Source organism: Canis lupus, chromosome 2 (genome assembly GCF_003254725.2).
Source record: "Canis lupus dingo isolate Sandy chromosome 2, ASM325472v2, whole genome shotgun sequence".
Taxonomy (NCBI): Eukaryota; Metazoa; Chordata; class Mammalia; order Carnivora; family Canidae; genus Canis; species Canis lupus.
In genome coordinates this window covers 4,442,681-4,466,699 of record NC_064244.1, presented here as the reverse complement: position 1 = coordinate 4,466,699, position 24,019 = coordinate 4,442,681, and the positions used below count along the sequence as shown (strand labels likewise).

Genomic DNA, 24,019 nt, shown 5'->3' with positions numbered 1-24,019 from the left:
ATTTCTGAACACAATTATATATTCAGATGACCCCATTTTATACATGAGCTTTTTTCTTAAGTGGAAAATCAAAATGGCTCAGATAATTGACAAAGACAAAAAAATCAAAAGAGCAGCAGCAAAGTGAATCTCTCTACCTCTTTTTGAAGTTCAACTTTCTCTTTTTCCAAAGCCAGGAGTTCTACTTGTAACATGCCTTTCTCATTCTTAAACCTTTGCAGATTTTGCATATCTTGCTGTAATTCTTCTTTTTGATATACTTTTGATGTTCTGAAAGGACGTGGTGAAGAACTCACATTTTCTAATGCAGGTTCCGTACTTTTATAGTTATTAGTACTGTCATTATCTGCATCTAATGGCTTCTGGAAAGAGTCTTGTATTGGTTTTGTTTTCTTGTAAGTGTTTGTAATAGCAGAAGTATCATGCCTTTTCTTCTGAATCATTTGTTTCGCCACATTGGAGTGGGCAAGCCGCAAATCAAAAAGGCTTTCTGGGTCACTATACGGAGGGATATATCCAGTGTCTAATTTACTATTGGTGGTATTTTGGTTCAAACTTTTGGCCATCTGCATGTCAAACTCTTGGTCTTCTTTCACTTCAAATGTAACTAGTGGGTTCCTTACTTTTTTATTTTCTGGATCGCTATCAAGACTCTCATTTTTGTTAAAAACATGCTCACCTGGTTTGTTATCATTTTCATGGGAAGAGAGCTTAGAAGATGACTGGCAAGCATAGTCTGGGGACCCAGAGTATGAATGAGAGAGAATAGCATTTTCGAGACTAGGCTCTTTTTGTTCAGGAAAGGCCTGAGGTACTACAGAGACAGACACTCCCAATTCATCTTTTTCCTCACAATCAAGTGTAACTTTTGTCACATTAGGAGGTATTTCCTTTACGTCTGCTTCTTTAGAATTACCACGTAGTGGTTCTAACTTAGGATGAGTAATAATTTGGTACTTTTCACAAGTTTTACCAATCTTCTGCTTTAACTCTCTGCTCATGCGTTTCACATTATTTTTCCAATCTAATTTGCCTTGTTTCATCTGTATCTCCTCATACTTCTTGTGCACACGAGGATGTTCTGAATGTACAGATCTATCACCCTGTCTATCACATTCCATATTCATTTCTGGTTCTCGAGCCATATTTTGCAGTTGCACAAGTGGAATGTTAATTTGCTTGGTTTGGCTTTCAGATGTCTTTTCAGCCAGGATACATGTTTGTAAAATAACTTTATCCTTAGGTAATCAAATACGGACAAAGAAAAATAGAAAATAATTAAAATTTAGTTATTAGCTGTTCCTAAGTCACTGGATTATAACTAAGAAGTGAGGACAGAAGAAAAGCATAAATCCATTCACTTATATTTTGTCAGGTTTTTCTTAACTAAACAATTCAATACAGTTACATCTACCAAAAAATGAATCAGATGATTTTTAATGTTACAAACTTAAAAACACTTTATTCCCTTGTATCTTAAAGAGTGAGCCCCGACAATGCATTTCAGGAGTTTTTACAAGTTTGAAACCTAGATAATAGGCAAACTACATTTCTGGGGGGCAAATATCAATTAACATCAAAGAAAAATAAATTCCTATATTTTAATTTAAATTATATACTATGATAGTGTTAGACATCGCTATAGATTATCTGCTTGTATCCAGCTCTAATATATGGTAATGTCCACTGAGAGTGGATAAGAAAAATATTAATAATATGGATTTCCTGTGCTGAAATAACTGAAAGAGTTATTGTTTATAATCCAACTACAAAGGTCCCATCCTGGAAGGTGTGATTCTACATAGGCGATCGTGCTGATTTCACGACCCCATTCTCTCAAGTCAACTACACAGAGATCACAAAGCAGAATAAATCTTTAATCTTGGCATTTGTAACTGGAAATAGAGAACTAGACACTTTGAACCACTGAGAATAATCACTCCTTGTACATGAGTCTAAGTCAGTAGTCATCATTGTTATACTGCTCATAATTTCAACTGCTTAAACATGACTCAATATTTGATGCTACCTTCTTTATCATGTAAAGAAGTTACAAAAATAGAAGAAGCAAAGAATATTTAGAATTATTTTTGTCTCAAAAGATTTTTTTTTGCCTAAATTCCAAGGATGAAGTTTAGCTAAACTTAGTTACTAAAAATCATAGCATTTTAAGTTTTGTAACTCGTAAAATTTTATAAAAACTAAATATTAAATTACACTCTATTGACTTCAATATATCCACTCAAAGAGTTTCACTTGAAACATGTAATATTAGAAAAGCAGGGAAAACAATATAAAATCAGAAATTTAAATTTAAAGCTTTACATACCTGGGGGTGGTTATTTTCACTTTTATCAGGCCTTTCTTGCTCTTGCTTTTGCTGTGATGCCACTTCTAAGTCTGGTTCTGATGACAAATCTATATATTTAGTTAAAATGGACTACTTAGAATGGTTAGATAAAAGCTATTACCTCTATAAAAATAGAAAATATCATTTATCACTGAAGAGTTTAAATTCATCTTTAGCTGAATATTTAAGAAATACTTCTAATTATCTAAAATTTCAACAAACCATTTGAGAAATACTAAACGTCACCAGGTTAAAGGCACACAAACATCTCCAAGATTCATTCACAAATTCATCCACTAACATCCATGAACAAAACAATCAGAAACAAAAGTTTAAAATCCAGTAGAAACATATAAAATCACAAGAGATTATTCTCTACTTTGTAACAGTACCTCTTAAACAACACCTGAAGCTTCAACCACAACGTTATTCATCATTTCCAAAATTATTAGTACTTTTCATGTCTTTATCAGTGTATATCCTCTGGGATACACTGGACATACATCCTATGGGTGTATGTGCCCAATAAGTAAACGTTTCTGAAATTATTTTCCTCTACTACTTGACAAATTTCCTTGCATCTTTTAGGACTCAGACTGCTGTGTAAAGTCATCCTTGATTATGGCTATCCTTTCTCAGATAAAAATGCATCTCTTTCTTTGGGGTTACCTTAATACCTTACAGCTTTTTCTAGTGCACCTTCACCACCTGAACTGTAAACTACTTCTTTATGTGTCTAGTTCTTTTGCTCCTACACTGTAGGGGACAATCTCGATGAGAGAGAGAGAGAGAGAGAATCTTGAGCGGGCTCCACCCCCAGTGCTGAGCTCCACCCGGGGCTCCATCTCACAAGTCTGAGATATGACTGGAACTGAAATCAAGAGTTGGACACTCAACCGAATGAACCGCCCAGGCATCCCTGTAGGGGACAATCTCTTAAATCATCTTTCAGTCTTCATGTTACTTAGTACTTATAAAAGTAAACAGTCTTTATGTTACTTAGTACTACTTACTGAGTTCCCACTAAGTGATAGATAGGGGACCGGGTTTAAAGAAGCACGTAGATGTAAGGTGTCAGGAATAGCTTTCCTAGACATAATGCCTAAACTGAGACTGCAACAGTGACGTCAGACAGATTCAAAGGGATTAGAGGGCAGAAAATGGGGAGAGCATGCAAGGCTGTAGTAAGACAAGGGAGAGAAGCACACAACAGGGTAAATATTTGTCTAAAATAGAGAGATTACAGAGGAAGACATCACTAGCAGTTCAGGATACCAGAGATAAGGGCAGACGGTATAAAGGGCTAAAGATGAAGACTTAGGCAGAAGTCAAGATTATGAAAGCTTTGTATGTAATTTTAAGATGCCTGGACATAAATATGTTTTCAACAGTGGTTCACGGTCATATATGCATTTGAGACAGATCACTCTAAAAACTGTGGGGAGGGATGAGTGTGAGGGGTACTGTGATCAAAGACAGGAGATGAATTAGAAAGTGTAATGCAAAACAAAGATGATACACACCTGAACTGACAGAATGGTTCCAGAAATATTCAGAATATAAAATCATCAGGGCTCAGTACAGAATAAATCTGTATTAAGTGAATCAACAACAATCTTGGCATCAAGGGAAAAGAGATATATTTTACATGAACTGTTTTATGTTGCTTGCATGTATTTTGTAATCGTTTTTGTTTCACATTTTCCTGTGGTACAGGAGCCTATAGGCGTTTTCTTTTTAAAGTCCTGTTTCTTGGATCTACCAAGCTCACAAAGAAGTAACAGCAAACAAATCACTTGTATAGATCAATACACTTGGATTTACAGCCTATACTCACTACTCCTGGAGATAACTGAAAATCTTTAGAAAATGAGTTAATTCTAGAAGAAAGAAAATAACAAAACTACAGGGGTGAAAAAATATTATACGATATGTTAGTACAGACGTGATCATATGACTGATAAAGGACACTGGATTAACTGATACATTAAGTAGAACACATGTTAGATGTGGTTAATCAACTGAAAATCTTAGTAGAATTAGAACTGACTTTCCATATATTCTTTTTAAATGATATTTGATACTTAAAACCAATATTCCTTGGGAACTCTTTACTCATTTAAAATAATAAAACAGCACCTGGGTTGTTCAGCCAGTTAAGTATCCAACTCTTGATTTCAGCTTGGGTCATGATCTCAGGGTTGTGAGAGACTGAGTCCCGCAGTGGGCTCCGTGCTGAGTGTGGATCCTGCTTGGGATTCTCTTTCTCCTTCTGCCCATCCCTCCCTCCTTACTTTCTGACACTCTCTAAAAAAGTAAAATAAAAATAATCAAACAAGGAGATGGACTATGCCTACACAGCTGAGAAGAGGACACTATGTAGTAAATTCTCAATGATTCCAATTACTGCTGGGAAAGTCAACTCCAAAATAAAGTCATAGAGAATATAGGAAATATCTTAATATTCTGTTTGGGAAGGTGCTTTTGTTTGTTACAGTGAATATAGTGTGACCAATACTTATGAATTTAGAGCTATAAAAATAAAGCTAAGAAACTACAGTCGTGAGTAAACAATCTTTACATCTCTACCTAGTTTTCCCAACTGGTCCCCAAATTCTAAATCTAATCCCGCTACCCACTCTCAAGTGAAAGCTGAATACGAGCCTAAAAGAAATTATTTCCTCCTAATTCTCTTTCTTATTTATATGTGGCTTTGGTTAGAGGAAGAATGCAAAAATGTCTTGCTGAAAGATGCTCTGTTTGGTGGTAGGTTGCATGAAAGGAGTAAACACAAAGTAAATTTTACCACAAAATTATTTTTGAAAAATCAGAACTATGGTGAAATCATGAGGACACTGAACTCTCTCTGATTCTTTACCTTTTTTGCTCTGTTTTCTAGTAGCAGTGATTCACACAGGCCATGGAGCATAGAATTCTCTAACTGAAACATAGCTCCAATATTAATATTTTATCTATTAAGGTCATCTGTCCAAATTCTGTGGATGCTGACTCATTTTTGATCATTGGTTGTGATACAAATGGGCATTTATTATCAACTTTCAAATCCCCAGTTCTTTGACAAGTCTCATTACTGAGGGACAAACTAGAATCACAATCAGAAAAATCTGAAAACAAAGTTTCCTTTATTAGAATGTAAACAACAATACAAACTTAACAAATCTGTACAAATTCTTTTGTTAGAGAAACAGCCACAAGGCCTGCTCTTCTCCCAGACACACTACTTACTACTCATTCGTAGCTAATTATATTTTATATGTCCTATACTTGGCATTCACACAGATGAATTTAACTCTCTCTCATTTTCTTTTTTATTCTCTGTTATTACACAGTTTAATTCACTCACCAAGCTCTATTACATATTCTATATTCCATAAAAGCTCTGTCCATTAATAATTAAGAGTCTTCAAGGTCTGAATGTTTTTAGTAACAAAACTGATGTCTAATCATTTATTTTATGTTTAAATATGCATTTTGTGTTCTAAAGACGTGAGATTTAAAAAACTTGTGATGAATGGTACTACTTTAATAATAATGAGATGGTCTCTCCTCAATGCACCAACATCCTCAGAATTTAATTTTTGGACAAATATCATATTTATATGAGAAATCAAAGACTTGGGTAATATAATCCTTTCCATGTAAAAACAAAATAAGTCTCAGTCCACACTGAGATCCAAAAACAGAAACAGAAAATGCCATGAAACAGCCATGAAACAGAAAATGAATATATAACAAAACTATTGTCCCTTTGTAAACAAGATTGGTCTGATTTAAACCTTTTAAGACAAGGGAAACAAAAAAGCAAGAAATGCAGAAATGAAACTTTAATGCCCATTTCATCACAAGGGCCCCTTTATCATTTTGCATCCATGAACCCTGTACATGGTTTAAATCAGTTCTCCCATGTCATCTGAGAATCCCCAGAGTCCCAAGATCCATCGATTCACAAAATCCAAGAGGTGAAAACTATCTTCACAAGCATACTAAATGCTATTTGACATTTTCACTCTCATTTCCTTATTAAGTGTACAATAAAGTTTTCTAAAGATAAAATGTGTGATAGCATTGCAACTCGCATGATCAGTGGATCACAGCTCTAATGGCTAACAACATGAGATTGTGTATCCTTGTGTTTTAAATGTTTTAATTTCTAAGATTGTAAATATCAACAGATATAACCCACTTAAGCAGACGTTCTTTGGAATGCTCAATAATTTTTAAATAGTAGAAAAGGACCCTAGGCCGAAAGGGTTCAGAATTACTTTTTTAAAAGATTGTGTCTACCAAATATTAAGATACAACTAATTCCGTCCCACATTTCTAATAATCAAAGTCACCACACACACACACACACAATCAGAACAAGTGTTTGGCTTAAAATGATCAATATAACAACACAAAGATGAAATGAAGTTTTAACTTCATTTAACACAACTGACATGTTAGCAAGTGAAGCTTTACTCTGGGTAAAAGTCAGAATTCAAATAAGTATGGTGAACACCAGAAAAATCTTAGAGTCTAATAATTAACTTCTGGGAACCCCTTAGAAGTAAAGGAATTCCAAACCAGGGACATTAGGATTTCAAAACTTAAAAGTAGAAACCTGAACTAAAGCTTACATTTTTAAAATCTCTTTTTCTTATGCTTGTAAATATCTTTTGTTCAAACGTGGATATCAGCAATGACATCTACCTTATTTATGTCACATCCTTCGATTAAATTTGTCTCACATACACACACACACACACACACACACACACACACAAAGAAGAATTTGGTATAAGAAGACGATGGGCATTTCAACAGTTTAGTGCACATCTTTCCACAGGTATATTTGTACTGTAAAATTTACCTGATCTGGGTGTTTGTTTATCACTCGTTGCGACTGCTTCATTAGGAACAGAATCTTTCACTTTAGTGGTAGACTGGATGGGTATTGAAACAATATGATTAAAACAATGTGCATTTCATACAATCTGTAGTTAAAAATTCAAAATAAAAATACAAAAGCTTTACCTCCCAGTGAAGAAGATCTTTTCCAGGAGAATCTAAAACACAAAAGGGACATGTAGTTAATTATACGTAAATATGAAAGCCAACTATACATTCATGCAGTTAGGATTAAGCTGAATCCTCATGCTTGGCTTTGAAAGTGATTACATTAGGCTTTGGTCTTGATTCTAGAGACAGGAAGGTGGATTAAGACAGCAACAAGACAGAAATAGGAACCCATTATAAATACTATAAAAAATAGAAATATATGTTCAACATAACATGCAGTTAGGATTCCAAAAGTAAGATGATGTTTCAAATGAAATAACTAAAACAGAAATCACTAAATGTTGCACATATACCAACGTGAACATGCTGATTGATGGGGGAGAAAAGCAATCTTTAATCAGAGGAACAAATGAGGACTCTGAGAGGATAAACGTGAAAGCTGAAGGCAACAGCACATCCTGATTGCAGTACAGCAGAATCATCGATACCATTCTACTACAAGTATTTGCCATGTTCTTCAATTTGTCCCGTAATTTAGGCAGTACGCAGTTATGATGAATGCATAATTTATTGAATGCGTAATTTATTTGTCACCAAAAACAGTGTTATGAATTGATCAGCCTGGATATACTTGTAGGATAATAGTCAATAAAAGTATTCGTTTTTGTCTATACCCATGTGGGCCACTGGTATGCCTACATTTCTTGTATCCTCTAGTTTAGCCATGTTAAAGTTTCTTGACCCATGCACGCAAGAAGGTATATAAAACACATCTAAGAAATAATGTATAATAAGCTTTCAATATGGAACCATGACTACCAAACTGAAAAAAAAAATCAATTTAATTGCCACCGAATTTTTAGATACTAAAAATCTTTTGTATTTCAAAATCAGTGTCATATTTATTGATAGTAACAATTTTAGCATTTAAGGAATGGACCCTATGATTTCTTTATTTTCCAAAATTAGTTTGATTTGGTAGACTATGTCAGTCTTGAAAAGGTTTCTTTGAAACAGTTATCATCCCCCAAAATGAGCTATCTGAAAAAAAGAACACCCATGCTTCCATATTCAAATTAGTCTCATTTGAATAATGAATATCGAAGCAACATATATCTTTGAGGTCCAATAGATTTGAGGAAGATGAATGGTGGCTATGTTTTATCCCAAGTCTAGCACTCCATTTGCTCTCAGTATTCTTTGTGGAGCAGCTGTGATCTAATCTGTTTCAGTAGAAATAAACTCAAGGTATCTAAAAAGTGAGTTCTCGGGCAGCCCCGGTGGACCAAGGGTTGGTGCCACCATCGGCCCAGGGTGTGATGCTGGAGACCCAGGATCCGGCCCCACGTTGGGATCCCTGTATGGAGCCTGCTTCTCCCTCTGCCTGTGTCTCTGCCTCTCTCTATGTCTGTCATAAAAAAAAAGTGAATTCTCTAGAGTTTCCTCACCAACTCCAAAATTTCCTAGCTAAGACTTCTTTCATTTTTCCCTCTTTCCCTTCACTATCCCCTGTCTTCAAAAGTAATTTCTGGGGGCACCTGGGTGGCCCCAGTCAGTTGTGAGTCTAGCTCTTGATTTCAGCTCAGGTTATGATCTCAGGTGTCCTGGGATTAAGTCCCATGGTGGGCTCCTCACTCAGCAGGGAGTCTGCTTAAGGACTCTCTCTCCCTCTCCCTTTGCCCCCTCCCTGCTCGCTCACTCTCTAACATAAATAAATAAATCTTTTTAAAAAGTAATTCATGATCTATGGTCTTGATTTTTTTTTTGCTTTTACAACCGTTTTATGGATTTTCTCCACCACTTCTTTCCTCTTTGTTTAGCAATAGTATCTTACATCTATGCCTTCTATTTCTGTATCTCCTGCTCCCCTCTGGTTATAAACATGTTCAGAAATAAAAACAAAATAATGCTTTTTCTTGACCTTGTTATGTCTTGAACTATCCAACAGCTCTTCCAGATTTCTCTACAGGAAAGTCTATACCCATGCTACTGAGCACATGACCCAAGGACCACAGACACTGGCATCACCTGAGAGGTCAAAATGCAGATTCCAGACCTGATGTTCCAGACCTTGCATTTTTAACAAGGTCTCGGGTGATTCCCTACAATTTGAGAAATCCTGGGTCATACTGAACGCTGCCGCTGTATTACTTTACCTTAACCTTCTAGGATCAAGCCTCAAGTTCATCACTATCAATTCTGAAAGTGAAGACGTATTAAAAGTCATAAATGTTCTAACGGACTTTTTATCAGGGCTAAAGCTTCCTTGATCTCCACCTAATTGACCCTGCTCTCTTTTTCCTTCCAATTCTTTTTTTTTTTGCACGAAATAATACTAACTTATGAAGTACCACCATTTTATATGACATTGAGGTACACATTTATTTATTTAAAAGATGTTTTCATTTATTTGACACAGAGAGAGCGTGCACAAGCAGGCAGAGCAGCAGACAAAGGGAGAGGGAAAAGCAGGCTCCCAGCTCAGCACGGCTCCATCCCAGGTCCCGGGGATCATGGCCCAAGGCAAAAGCAGACCTTCAATTCACTGAGCCACCCAGGCACCCCTAACATACATACATTTATAGCTGACTAGGACATAGCTCTGCATAATCAGCTAGGTCAATCCATAATGTCTTCCCAACAGCGAGAAAAACTGTTAAGAGTGGGAAAATTTTGGTATACTACTCTGACAAGTTTTGGTACTGGAAGCTCACCTGATATCCCCACATTTCAAATAATTTGCTCCTCCTTTTATTTTTTTAAAGATTTTATTTATTTATTCATGAGAGACACAGAGAGACACAGAGAGAGAGAGAGAGAGAGACAGAGAGAGACAGAGAGAGGCAGAGACACAGGCAGAGGGAGAAGCAGGCTCCATGCAGGGAACCTGATGTGGGACTTGATCCCGGGACTCCAGGATCATGCCCTGGGCTGAAGGCAGGCACCAAACCACTGAACTACCCAGGGATACCCTGCTCTTCCTCCTAAAAAAATTCTTTCATTTGACCACCTTCCACTATAAAGCAGTTGCTTATTTTCCTCCATTTACTCCCTGTACTCTCAGCCATTCTCATCATTCCCTCTTTGCTCTTTTCCAACTATTTCCAGGCATTCCTTAGGTCTTGGAATACCTGGAAATGGAACCAGTAATTTAGCTCCTTTAGCCGTACTCTCAATTTAATCTGCAGCTGACACCTGATAAAATATAGAACTCCCCTCCTTTTCTCATCTTTCTCCTTTCTATGCATGTAATAGGTGATTTTCTTTGGAAATTAGGATACATGAGAATTTCTGTTTTAAATCAACATTCTGTCAAATGACTTTTTATAAAATACAATTCTTACCTTCTACTTGTTCACTGAATATACTTTGCCCTTGTTGATCTGCAGCTCCAGGTAAACAATCAACAGATTTCTTTGGAAGTCTTGCAGAAATACTCTGTTAAAATTAACATAATAATGAGTTGCATAAAGATTTCCAAATCCTTTTCTAAGAAAATATTCAAATGCTCTACTTTAATCACAATCAGACATACAAATAAGAAAAGCATGTATTGAAAACCAACACATTTAAAAACCTCATCTATGCTATCTCAATTAAGTGCACCTTTTCATCTTCATTTGGCCATTAACTCTAACTGAACATGGAAGGCCAGAGTAAATATTTTCACAGACAAGAAGACTGACTTATAAGTACATTTCAACAAGGAAATAACAAAACACCTAACTCTACTTTGTATTTCCACCAGGATAAAAGGACAGTAAAACTATTGAAACAAATTCTTTAATAAGTACATTTGCTATACATTTAAACTGTAACTAATGGCAGAAAGTTTTTTAGACTTAAAATAAGATACTTGGCATGATAAGAAACTTCGGGGTACATCATGTTGAGTATAAACAGAACACTGTGGTAGCTGCTGCTTCATTTAGATAACAAAGGCTTGGAATTTCATTGGTAGGAAAAAATGGTTGAATGAAATGGCAAAGTAGGAAGAAAAACTTTTCTTGAAATTATGTTTAAATAATAGCAAAAGATTTTAGATATAGGTATGAAATGCTTCAAAAAGTATAGTAAGCTTTCAGAAGGGAAGAATAAGAACATTCATTGAGGGCAACCCTGCTGGGACCCCTCCCACTCCTAAGAGCTTTCTCTGTATCTTTACTGAATAAATCCCACCTCCGGCTCCAGGTGCATGGAGCCTGCTTCTCCCTCTGCCTGTGTCTCTGCCTCTCTCTCTCTCTCTCTCTCTCTCTATCATAAATAAATAAATAAAAATTAAAAATAATAAAATAAAATAAAATGAAATCATGAACGAGAGAGGAGGGATCACCATCAACACCAAGGAAATACAAACGATTTTGAAAACTTAGTATGAGCAGCTTTACGCCAATAAATTAGGCAATCGAGAAGAAATGGGTGCATTCCTGGAAAACCACAAACTACAAAACTGCAACAGGAAGACATAGAAAACCTGAACAGGCCAATAACCAGGGACGAAACTGAAGCAGTCATCAAAAACCTACCAAGACACAAAAGTCCGGGGCCAGATGGCTTCCCAGGGGAATTCTATCAAACGTTTAAAGAACAAACCATACCTATTCCACTAAAGCTGTTATGAAAGATAGAAAGGGATGGAGTACTTCCAAAGTCGTTCTATGAGGCCAGCATCACCTTAATTGCAAAACCAGACACAGACCCCACCAAAAAGGAGAATTATAGACCAATACCCTGATGAACACGGACGCAAAAATTCTCAACAAGATACTAGCCAACAGGATCCGACAATACATTAAGAAGATGATTCACCATGACCCAGTGGGATTTATCCCCGGGATGCAAGGCTGCTTCAACACTTGTAAAGCAATCAATGTGATTCATCATATCAGCAAGAGAAAGAACCAAGAACCACATGATCCTCCCAATAGATGCAGAGAAAGCATTTGACAAAATACAACATCCATTCCTGATCAAAACTCTTCAGAGTGTAGGGATAGAGGGAACATTCCTCAGCATCTTAAAAGCCATCTACGAAAATATCGTTCTCAATGGGGAAACACTGGGAGCCTATCCCCTAAGATCAGGAACAAGACAGGGATGTCCACTCTCACCATTGCTATTCAACATAGTACCAGAAGTCCTAGCCTCGGCAATCAGGCAACAAAAAGAAATAAAAGACATTCAAACTGGCAAAGAGGAAGTCAAACTCTCCCTCTTTGCAGATGACATCATAATGCAGCTAGAAAACCCAAGAGACTCCACCCCAAGACTGCTAGAACTCACAGCCATTTGGCAGTGTGGCAGGATACAAAATCAATGCCCAGAAAACAGTGGCATTTCTATACACTAACAATGAGACTGAAGAAAGAGAAATGAAGGAGTCAATCCCAATTACAATTGCACCCAAAAGCATAAGGTAACAAGGAATATACATAACCAAAGAGGTAAAGGGTTTCCACCCTCAAAACTACAGAACACTTCTGAAGGAAATTGAGGAAGACACAAAGAGATGGAAACATATACCATGCTCATGGATTGGCAGAATGAATATTGGGAAAATGTCAATGGTACCCAGGGCAATTTACACACTTAATGCAATCCCTATCAACATACTATGGACTTTCTTCAGAAAGTTGGAACAAATCATCTTAAGATCTCTGTGGAATCAGAAAAGACCCCAAATAGCTAGGGGAATATTAAAAAAGAAAACCATAGCTGGGGGCATCACAATGCCAGATTTCAGGTTGTACTACAAAGCTGTGGTCATCAAGACAGTGAGGTACTGGCACAAAAACAGACACATAGATCAATGGAAACAGAATGGAGAATCCAGAAGTGGGCCCTCAACTCTATGCTCAAATAATAGTCGGCAAAGCAGGAAAGACTATCCACTGGAAAAAAGACAGTCTCTTCAATAAATGGTGCTGGGAAAATTGGACAGCCACATGCAGAAGAATGAAACTGGACCATTCTCTTATGCCATACACAAAGAAAAACTCAAAATGGATGAAAGATCTGAATGTGAGACAGGAATCCATCAGAATCCTAGAGGAGAACACAGGCAACACCCTTTTTGAACTTGGCCACAGCAACTTCTTGCAAGATACATCCCTGAAGGGAAGAGAAAGCAAAGCAAAAGTGAATTATTGGGACTTCATCAAGGTAAGAAGCTTCTGCACAGCAAAAGAAACAGTCAACATAACTAAAAGGCAACCTACAGAATGGGAGAAGGTATTTGCAAATGACCTATCAGATAAAGGGCTAGTATCCAAGATCTATAAAGAACTTAGTAAACTCAAAGAAACAACAATCCAATCATGCTATGGGCAAAAGACATGGACAGAAATTTCACAGAGGAAGACATAGACATGGCCAACAAGCACATGAGAAAATGCTCTGCATCACTGGCCACCAGGGAAGTACAAATCAAAACCACAATGGGATACCACCTCCCACCAGTGAGAATGGGCAAAATTAACAAGGCAGGAAACAACAAATGTTGGAGAGGATGTGGAGAAAGGGGAACCCTCTTGCACTGTTGCTGGGAGTGGGAACTGGCACAGCCACTCTGGAGAACTGTGTGGAGGTTCCTCAAAGAGTTAACAATAGATCTGTCCTACGACCCAGCAATTGCACTGCTGGGGATTACCCCAAAGATACAGATGCAGTGAAATGCCAGGACACCCGCACCCCGATGTTTCTTGCAGCAATGTTCACAATAGACTAACTGTGGAAGGAGCCTCGGTGTCCATCGAAAGACGAATGGATAAAGAAGATGTGGTCTATGTATACAATGGAATATTACTCAGCCATTAGAAACGACAAATACCCACCATTTGCTTTGAGGTGGAGGGACCTGGACGGTATTATGCTGAGTGAAATGTGTCAGTCTTTAAAGGACAAACATTATATGGTCTCATTCATTTGGGGAATATAAAAATTAGTGAAAGGGAATAAAGGGAAATAGAGAAATTGAGTGAAAATATCAGTGAGAGTGACAAAACATGAGAGACACCTCACCCTGGGAAATGACCAAGGTGTAGTGCAAGGGGAAGCGGGCAGGGGGTTGGGGTGAGTGGGTTATGGGCACTGAGGGAGTCACTTGGCAGGATGAGCACTGGGTGTTATGGTATATGTTAACAAACTGAATTCCAATAAAAAAATTACAAATAAAATACAAAATTAAAAAATACAAAATACAAAATATAACAACTATGAAGACTAAAGTTTCCCGAGATAACGTAAAATGTATCCACTGTTGGAGATCTTTGAGAAAGTAAAGGTCATCCTTCTACAAATAATATTGTATACTCTACGGGCAACTTTTCCTTCCTTACGATTCTATAATGATAAATCATCTTATAAAAAAATGATAAATCATGAGTTTATTCATTTGACATGTGTCTCTATTCTAAGCTTATATTTAAAAAAAGATGCATCAGAATCCAGAAAATAGTTTTTATATTTTTTAAGAATCTTGCAGCTTAAAATTTATTTTTTTCATTTAATGGATAGAGATTAAGAACCTCACTTACCTAAGAAAAAAATTCAGTTTTAATTAATGAAAAAACTAAAATGTTTATTTACGTCCTCTCTATTCTCAAAAGATATAAAGTCGACCAAGATTATACCACACAGTAAGTTTAATTAGAAACCACAAGAAAGACAACAGCCAAAGTTCAAAACTCATAATAAATCTGATTATGGCTTAAAACAGACTTCACTTTGTACTATGTATAAACACAACTCTTGCTAAATTAAATATAGGCTATCATACTTTATTAAACTTAAAAGGGTAAAATTTCCTCCCAGTTCTTCATAAAAACCAGCTGTCATTCTGAAGAATCTGAGCATGTTTTGTATTGCCTTTTATTAACTTGCATTTAAAATAATTTCTACCGCATTTTATAATATACAGCATCTGTTCTACCTTAGCCTCACTACTGCTGTGTTTTTAATAATAATCTCTCTAAACTCTCCTATCTTTACATTCATCTCATCCTTATTAAATGAATTCTTACCCCACAACCCCTCCCCTCATCTTCACATCCATCTAGCTATTCTATCCAGTTGCTTTCTAATTCTTTCCCTCCATAATGGCATACCTAAGATTTGTTTATTCCCACCAACCGTAATAAATCTCAACCCAGTACTTACTTCTCTGTTGTTATTACACTGTTTTCTCTTATATTCTTGAGGGCTTCCATTTCTCCCTAAGATTCTTTTCATTATAAGGATATCAAGAGGATAGTATGTGAAAAAACATGGGGGACAAAGTTCAAAACAACTTACCTTTGTAACACCAAGCATTGCTGAAGACGTTTGAGGAGTTTCGGGTGATACAAAAGCAAGAGGAGAATAGTCAGAGACATTGACGGATGGTTTACAGAGAGTTTCAGTCTTATCTTCCCTTGCAAAATTGTTGTCAGCAAATAAAGGTCTATCTTCTTGGCTCACAAGACCACATTTTGCTTCTATTTAGTGAAAAACAAAGTAAAGAGTACATGAAGATATCTGTAACTTTGAATTACTAAATAACACAAAAATGGACAAAACTCCGTGAAAAACACAAATCTTCAAATAGCTTACTCTTGGGTCGCAGAAAAGCAGCCATTTGCTTTCTTAAGTTTAGTTTCGGGACAGTCTAGAAAAAAAATTGATAGTTTTCAGGATTACAAGTATCACATTTCGTAAAAATAATTGTAATATTCACCATTACCAAATGAACACCATTACAAAAAGAACACAGGTTTTGGAGATCATTCAAATACAGATTCAAATCTCAGTTCCGCCATTTACTAACCTACATTTTCTCATGGGGTGAAGATTATAAGAGATTTAATAGTCCCAAAATGTTACTTTTCTTACCCCTGATTATTATACAAAGTCTTCCTCAAAAAGTTAAATAAAAATAGAGCTATCCGGGATCCCTGGGTGGCGCAGCGGTTTAGCGCCTGCCTTTGGCCTAGGGCGCGATCCTGGAGACCCTGGATCGAATCCCACGTCGGGCTCCCGGTGCATGGAGCCTGCTTCTCCCTCTGCCTATGTCTCTGCCTCTCTCTCCCTCTCTCTCTCTGTGACTATCATAAATAAATAAAAATTTAGGGAAAAAAATAGAGCTAACCTATGACCCAGCAATCGCAGTACTCAGTATTTATCCAAAAGATACAAACATAGTGATTTGAAAGGGCACCAGCACCCCAACGTTTAAAGCAGCAATGACCACAATAGCCAAACTACAGAAAAGCCCGATGCCCATTGACAGATGAATGGATAAAGAAGATGCAGTGTGTATAAATACAATGGAATATTACTCAGCCATCCTAAAGAATGAAATCTTGCCATTTGCAATAACATAGATGGGACTTAAGAGTATTATACTAAGTGAAATAAGTTAGAGAAAGACAAATACCATATGATTTCAATCCTATGTGGAATTTAAGAAACAAAACGGAGGTGCATAGCGGAAGAGAGGGAAAAATAAGATAAAAATCAGAGAGAGAGACAAACCGTAAGAGACTCTTAATCATAGGAAATAAACTGAGGGTTGTTGGAGGGGAGAGGGTTGGGGCAATGGGGTAATTGGGTGATGGTAATTAAGGAGGGCTCTTGAAGTAATAAGCACTAGATGATGTATGCAACTGATGGATCACTGAATTCTACCTCTGAAACTAATAATACGCTATATGTTAATTAATTTGAATTTAAAAATTTTAAAAAGGGGATCCCTGGGTAGCTCAGTGGTTTAGCGCCTGCCTTTGGCCCAGGGTGGGATTCCTGGAGACCAGGGATCGAGTCCCATGTCAGGCTCCCTGCATGGAGCCTGCTTCTCCCTCTGCCTGTGTCTCTGCCTCTCTCTCCCTATGTCTATCATGAATAAATAAAAAAATCTTAAAAAAAATTTTTTTTAAATACTTTCTTTACCAAAATGTCTTAAAATAAAAATCTATCCCTAGGTAATTTAAATTCAAAAACCTAACAATAAGGGCAGCCCGGTGGAGCAGCGGTTTAGCACCGCTATCTACTATCTACTGGAAAAAAGATAGTCTCTTCAATAAATGGTGCTGGGAAAATTGGATAGCCACATGCAGAAGAATGAAACTGGACCACTTTTTTACACCATACACAAAGATAAACTCAAAATGGATGAAAGATCTAAATGTGAGACAGGAATCCATCAGAATCCTAGAGGAGAACACAGGCAACACCCTTTTTGAACTTGGCCACAGGCAACTTCTTGCAAGATACATCCCTGAAGGGAAGCAAAACCAAAGCAAAAATGAATTATTGGGACTTCATCAAGGTAAGAAGCTTCTGCATAACAAAAGAAACAGTCAAGAAAACTAAAAGGCACCCTACAGAATGGAAGAAGTTATTTGCAAATGACCTATCAGATAAAGGGCTAGTATCCAAGATCTATAAAGAACTTAGTAAACTCAACAGCAAAGAAACAAACAATCCAATCATGCTATGGGCAAAAGACATGAACAGAAATTTCACAGAGGAAGACACAGACATGGCCAACAATCATATGAGAAAATACTCCGGATCACTGGCCATCAGGGAAATATAAATCAAAACCAGAATGAAGTATCATCTTCCACCAGTGAGAATGGGCAAAATTAACAAGGCAGGAAACAACAAATGTTGGAGAGGATGTGGAGAAAGGGGAACCCTCTCACACTGTTGGTAGCAATCTGAACAGGGTACAGCCACCCTGGAAAACTGTGTGGAGTTTCCTCAAAGAGTTAACAATAGAACTGCCCTATGACCCAGCAATTGCACTTCTGAGGATTTACCCAAAGGTACAGATGCAGTGAAATGCAGGACACCTGCACCCCAATATTTATAGCAGCAATGTCCACAATAGCCAAACTGTGGAAGGAGCCTCGGTGCCCATCGAAAGATGAATGGATAAAGAAGATGTGGTCTATGTATACCATGGAATATTACTCAGCCATTAGAAATGACAAACACCCACCATTTGCTTTGACGTGGATGGAACTGGAGGGTATTATGCTGAGCAAAATAAGTCAATTTGAGAAGGACAAACATTATATGTTCTCATTCATTTGGGGAATATAAGAATTGGTGAAAGGGAACATAGGGAGAGGAGAAAAAATGAGTGAAAATATCAGTGAGAGTGACAGAATATGAGAGACACCTAACTCTGGGAAATGAATAAGGGGTAGTGGAAAGGGAGGTGGGGGGGGGGTTGTGGTGACTGGGTGATGGGCACTGAGGGGGTCACTTGGCAGGATGAGCATTGGGTGTTATGCTAAATGTTGGCAAATTGAACTCCAATAAAAAAAAGTTAAAAAAACATAAAATGACAAGAGGCAAGCCACTTTATATTTTAAGAGTAAATAATACACAACACTAAACTCAGAGCAGGAAAATTAATTTTACAAGAGAGTACTTTACCTTGGTACCAGAACTTAAGTCCTCATGTTTTGAAGGCCTTGAATCATCAGTATCAGCTTTGCGGGTACGACTTTACAGCAAAAATAGAAAACAAAGACAAGTTCATTTCTTTAAAAAGAAAAATCGAGTCAAAGTCAGTTGTTTATTAATGAAGTTTCTTGACATACGAAAATTTAGCCTCGTTTTGGTTAAGCTTTTATTTTTAATTCTAGTATCCTTAACATACAGTGTTACATTAGTTTCATATATACAATATAATGATTTGGTAATTCCATACATCACCCAGTGCTCATCATGACTAGTGCATTCCTTAATTCCCATCTCCTATTTCACCCATTCCCCTACCAACATCCCCCCTGGTAACCATCAGTTTGTTCTCTATAGCAGTCTTCTTCTTGGTAAATCTGTCTTTTCTGTCTCCTTCGCTCATTTTTATTTTGTTTCTTACATGTTACTTAGGAGTGAAATCATATTTGTCTTTCTCTGACTTACACTGCTTAGCGTAATACGCTCTAGCTCTCACCATGCAAATGACAAGATGTCATTCTTTTCAATGGCTGAACAATATTCCATTGTGTGTGTGTGTGTGTATATATATATATGTGTGTGTGTGTGTGTATATATATATATATATATATATACACACACACCACTTTTTATTCACTAATCCATCAACATGCACACTTAGGCTGATGATTGCAAATAATGCTGTAGTAAAAACATGAGTGCATGTATCCCTTTGAATTGGTGTGTTTGTCATATCTGGGTAAATACGCAGGAGTGCAACTCTTGGATTGTTAGTTTTGTTTTTAACTTTTTGAGGAACCGCCATACGGTTTCCCATGGTGGCTGTCCCAGTTTGCACTTCCACCAAAAGTGCAACAGGGTTCCTTTTTCTCCACATCCTCAACTACACTTGTTTCTTGTGGTTTTGATTTTAGCCATTCTGACAGGTGTGCAGCGCTATCTCATTGTAGTTTTGATTTGCATTTCCCTGATGACGTGTGATGCTGATCATCTTTTTATATATCTGTTGGCCAACTGGACATCTTCTTTGGAAAAATGTCTGATATATTCTGATCATTCTTGACCTGGATTGTGTTTTGGGTGTTGAGATGTATCAGTTCTTTAGATTCTTACACTAACCTTTATCAGATATGTCATATGCAAATGTCTTCTCCCATTCTGTAAGGTTGCCTTTTAGTTTTGTGGATTGATTCCTTCACTGCAAAAGCTTTTGATTTTGATGTAGCCCCAACAGTTTATTTTGCTTTTATTGCTCTTGCCTCAGGAGACATAAAAAAAGAAAAACCTGGCTACAGCTAATACCAGAGAGATCATTGCCTGTGCTCTCTTCAAGGATAAAATGGTTTCATGTGATATATTTATATCTTTAAACCATTTTGAATTTATTTTTGTAAATGGTGAAAGAAAGTGGTCCTGTTTCAATCTTTTATATACCCATTCAGTTTTCCTAGCATCATTTATTGAAGGAGACTGCCTTTTCAAACCATTGGATATTCTTTCTTGCTTTGTCAAAGATTAATTAACCATATCATTATAGTTTATTTCTGGATTTTCTATACTATTCTACTGATATTTGTATCCATTTAATGCCAATACTATGCCGTTTTGATTACTACAGCTTTGTAATATAACTTGAAATCTAGCATAGAGATATCTCCAGTTATGTTTTTCTTTTTCCAATATTGCTTTGGCTATTTGAGGTCTTCAGTGGTTCCATATAAATTTAGTGTTGTTTGCTCTAGTTCTGTGAAACATGTCGATGGATTTTAGTAGGCATTGCATTAAATTTGTAGATTGCTTTGGGTCCTATACACAGTTTAACAATAGGTGCTCTTCCAATCTATGAGATGGAATTCTTTCCACGTCTTTGTGTCATCCTCAATTGCTTTCACCAATGTTTTCAGAATACAGGTCTTTCAAAATTTGGCCTCTGTGTTATTTTTTTAACATGTTATTTATTTATTTATTTATTTATTTATTTATTTATTTATTTGAGAGAGAGAGAGAGAGAGTGTGTGTGTGTGCACAGTAGGCAGAGAGGCAGGTGGAGGGAGGGGAAAGAAGCAGGGCCCCTGCTGAGCAGAGAGCCTTATATGTGGCTCTATCCCAGTACCCTGACATCATGACCCAAGCCAAAGGCAGTCGCTTAACCGACTGAGCCAGCCAGGCGCCCCTTGGCCTCTGTTTTTAAAAAGGGTTTAGTTATCTATTTTGCTTTCACCTCTCCTAACCTGTGAAATGCCTAGTAAAGGCCCAGTTTTAGTTCCCATAACTAAGTGTGACAGGTGAGGAATTCTCTGAAATGTCTGACAGCTAACTGGACAAAAGTTAACCACCATGAATTATCACCTTCCACCTGTCAGAATGGCTAGAATCAAAAACACACACTAAAAAATATTGGTGAGGATGCAGAGACTAAGGAATACTCGTGAGCTGGTGATGAGGATAGAAATTGGGGCAGCCACTGTAAAAAACAAAATGGAGTTTCCTTGAAGAAGTACCAATAGAAATACCACATGATCCAGTAATCCACTACTGGGTACTTACTTACCCCCCAAAAAAGAAAACACTAATTTGAAAAGACATATGTACCCCAATGTTTACTGCAGCATTATTTACAACAGCCAAGATATGAAAGTAACCCATGTCCATCAACAGATGTATAACACACACACACACACACACACACACACACACAGAGCAATATTACTCAGCCATAAAAAAGAATGAAACCTTACCATTTGCAACAATGTGGATTACCTGGAGGGTATTAAGCCAAGTGAAATAAGTCAGAGCAAAATAGACAAATACTGTATGATTTCACTTATATGTAGAATCAAAAAAGCAGAACAAATGAACAAACAACCAAAAAGCAGAACCAGACCCATAAGTACAGAGAATTCTGTATTGCCAGAAGGGAAGTGGGTGGGGGACAGACAAAAATGGGTGAAGGGAAGTGGGAGGTTCAGCATTCCAGGTATAGTAAGTCACAGGGATAAAAGTACAGCATAGGGAATATAGTCAATAGTATTGTAACAGCAATATGCAGTAACACATGGTAGCTACACTTGTGGTAAGCATGGGGTAACAACATAGACCTGCTGAATCACTATGTTGTACACATGAAACCAACATAACGGTGTGTCAACTATACTTACATTTTGAAAAGAAACTATCTACAGATGTTAAAGAACAAATTTATATGTTATTAGTGGGAATACTATTCCCGAAGAGATTAAAAGATTAAAAATTATAAAATCCAAGTTTCACAAGTCCTGCCTTATTTACGTCCACATAAACTAGCAAGACCTTAAAAATCATCAAGGGCACTCAGATACCCAAGAAGAGAGACTGCTATAAAAATAGTCCTGATATCTGTGCCTCTATTTACCCACACACTGCCTAATATTTTCTTTTTGTGAGCTACCACTCCTGGATCACTCCTCTGCAGGGCTCAGTGGCACTCTCCAACGTTTAAGTCTTTAGCCTGCCAAGGCACAGATTCCCAAAACAAGGAAAGGCTCAAATGACCAAGAATAGGAGCCATTTCCTGCTCCTGGGGAACCAGCTAACTGGAGTCTGAGTCATCCATGCAGTCATCTCAATGTAGGCACCTTACCAACTACCCAAATGAAGCTCCGTTATTGATCTGACAGCTAGTCCTACCCCACCAAACCCTACACATACATGGGAAGGGCATCAGAGAATTACGAAAAGAGGTGGAGCGATCACAAGACCCTGTGACCTTGGGCCATACATTTACATAGTTCAGAATCTCCATTCCCCCCATTATTTGAAAGGATCTAACCCGCCTTCTGTAAGGTGGGGTAGAAGTCGATGATGTCCCATTCCTATTTGCTGTAAATACTCTTGCCAGTGGCTCAACTGATTTTAATGTTTCTCAACAGAAACTCTGAAGTAGGGCAGCCGGATAGCCCAGCGGTTTAGTGCCACCTTCAGCCCAGGGCATGATCCTGGAGACCCAGGTTTGAGTCCCAAGTCAGGCTCCCTGCATGGAGCCTGCTTCTCCCTCTGCTTGTATCTCTGCCTCTCTCTCTCTCTCTCTCTCTCTCTGTCTCATGAATAAATAAGTAAAATCTTTTTTTAAAGGAAAAGAAACCCTGAAGTATGCTAGTTCCTTCAATTAAACCAACAAAAAGAGGGATCCCTGGGTGGCGCAGCGCTTTAGTGCCTGCCTTTGGCCCAGGGTGCGATCCTGGAGACCGGGATCGAATCCCATGTTGGGCTTCCAGTGCATGGAGCCTGCTTCTCCCTCTGCCTGTGTCTCTGCCTCTCTCTCTCTCTCTCTCTCTGTGTGACTATCATAAATAAATAAAAATTAAAATAAATAAATAAATAAATAAATAAATAAATAAATAAATAAACCAACAAAAAGAAATGCTGCTCAGGACTCTCTTGAACGCTCTATTTTAATATGCTTTTATAAACAACAACCAATATCTTGTGTTCTTTCTTTGTGTAATTGACCTTTGTCTATCTTGTCATAAACTCCAATATTCTGTCATCATTTCTAAAACTCTTTTTCCTCTTCAACCCAGTGTGGTTCTTCTTGAAACATGCCCTCTCCTGCTAATTCCCATCTCATGTACACTAGAACCACTCCCTATCTTTATATTATTAAATCAAAGATGAGAGAAAAGGGAAAAAATCTAAATTTAAATCTCATTTCTGTCAGTTATCAAATTCAAGTAAGTCACTTTAATCCCTTTTGAGTTTCAAATTCTCCACTTCAACAACCACTTGGTAAGGATGTTAAACATGGGTTACAGCATCAGAGAGTATTTTGATTAACACATCTCTAAGATTCTTTAAAACCCTGAAATTCTATCTGCTTTTCATTTTGTCTTTAGAAAAATGGAGAATCCTTAGCTGCAGAAATGATAAAAAGTAATGGAATAAAAGAAACAGCAAGAAAATTGGAGAAGAAAGTTTAAAAAAATCAAGAAAAGAGTATAGAAAGGACATGGAGAAAAGCAAAAAAGTCTACAAAAAAAGAAAAAGCTTCACAGAACTTATCAAGGGTGCCAGCCTAAAGGGAAAATTAGACTGAGAAGTCAGTAAATAGACAACTGTTTAGAAATACCCTCTAAATAGATGATAAATTTAATTAACGTTACATGGTCTATACCTAGATTACATATCCTTCACTTTCAGAAAAATCATTCATCTCAAGGA

At 37.2% G+C, this 24,019-nt stretch overlaps 1 protein-coding gene across 22 annotated transcripts in view; it reads right to left on the bottom strand.

Annotated features, from left to right (window-relative positions):
• LOC112664800 (ankyrin repeat domain-containing protein 26-like) overlaps positions 1–24,019 on the bottom strand; it is a 113,469-nt gene that overhangs the window by 38,989 nt on the left and 50,461 nt on the right. For 21 of the 22 annotated variants that reach the window (XR_007403664.1, XR_007403663.1, XM_049096731.1 and 18 more), the window contains 8 exons: positions 18,797–18,866; positions 15,962–16,016; positions 15,665–15,846; positions 10,717–10,810; positions 7,388–7,419; positions 7,224–7,296; positions 2,330–2,418; positions 138–1,238 (listed from right to left, as the gene is read on the bottom strand). Coding sequence is in view for 20 of the 22 variants with exons in the window: in XM_049096731.1 (XP_048952688.1) it covers positions 138–1,238; positions 2,330–2,418; positions 7,224–7,296; positions 7,388–7,419; positions 10,717–10,810; positions 15,665–15,846; positions 15,962–16,016; positions 18,797–18,866 (1,696 nt within the window). In the remaining 2 variants the exon portion in view is untranslated. The remainder of the gene's footprint in view (positions 1–137; positions 1,239–2,329; positions 2,419–7,223; positions 7,297–7,387; positions 7,420–10,716; positions 10,811–15,664; positions 15,847–15,961; positions 16,017–18,796; positions 18,867–24,019) is intronic. The other variant, XM_049096741.1, reaches the window with a different exon arrangement.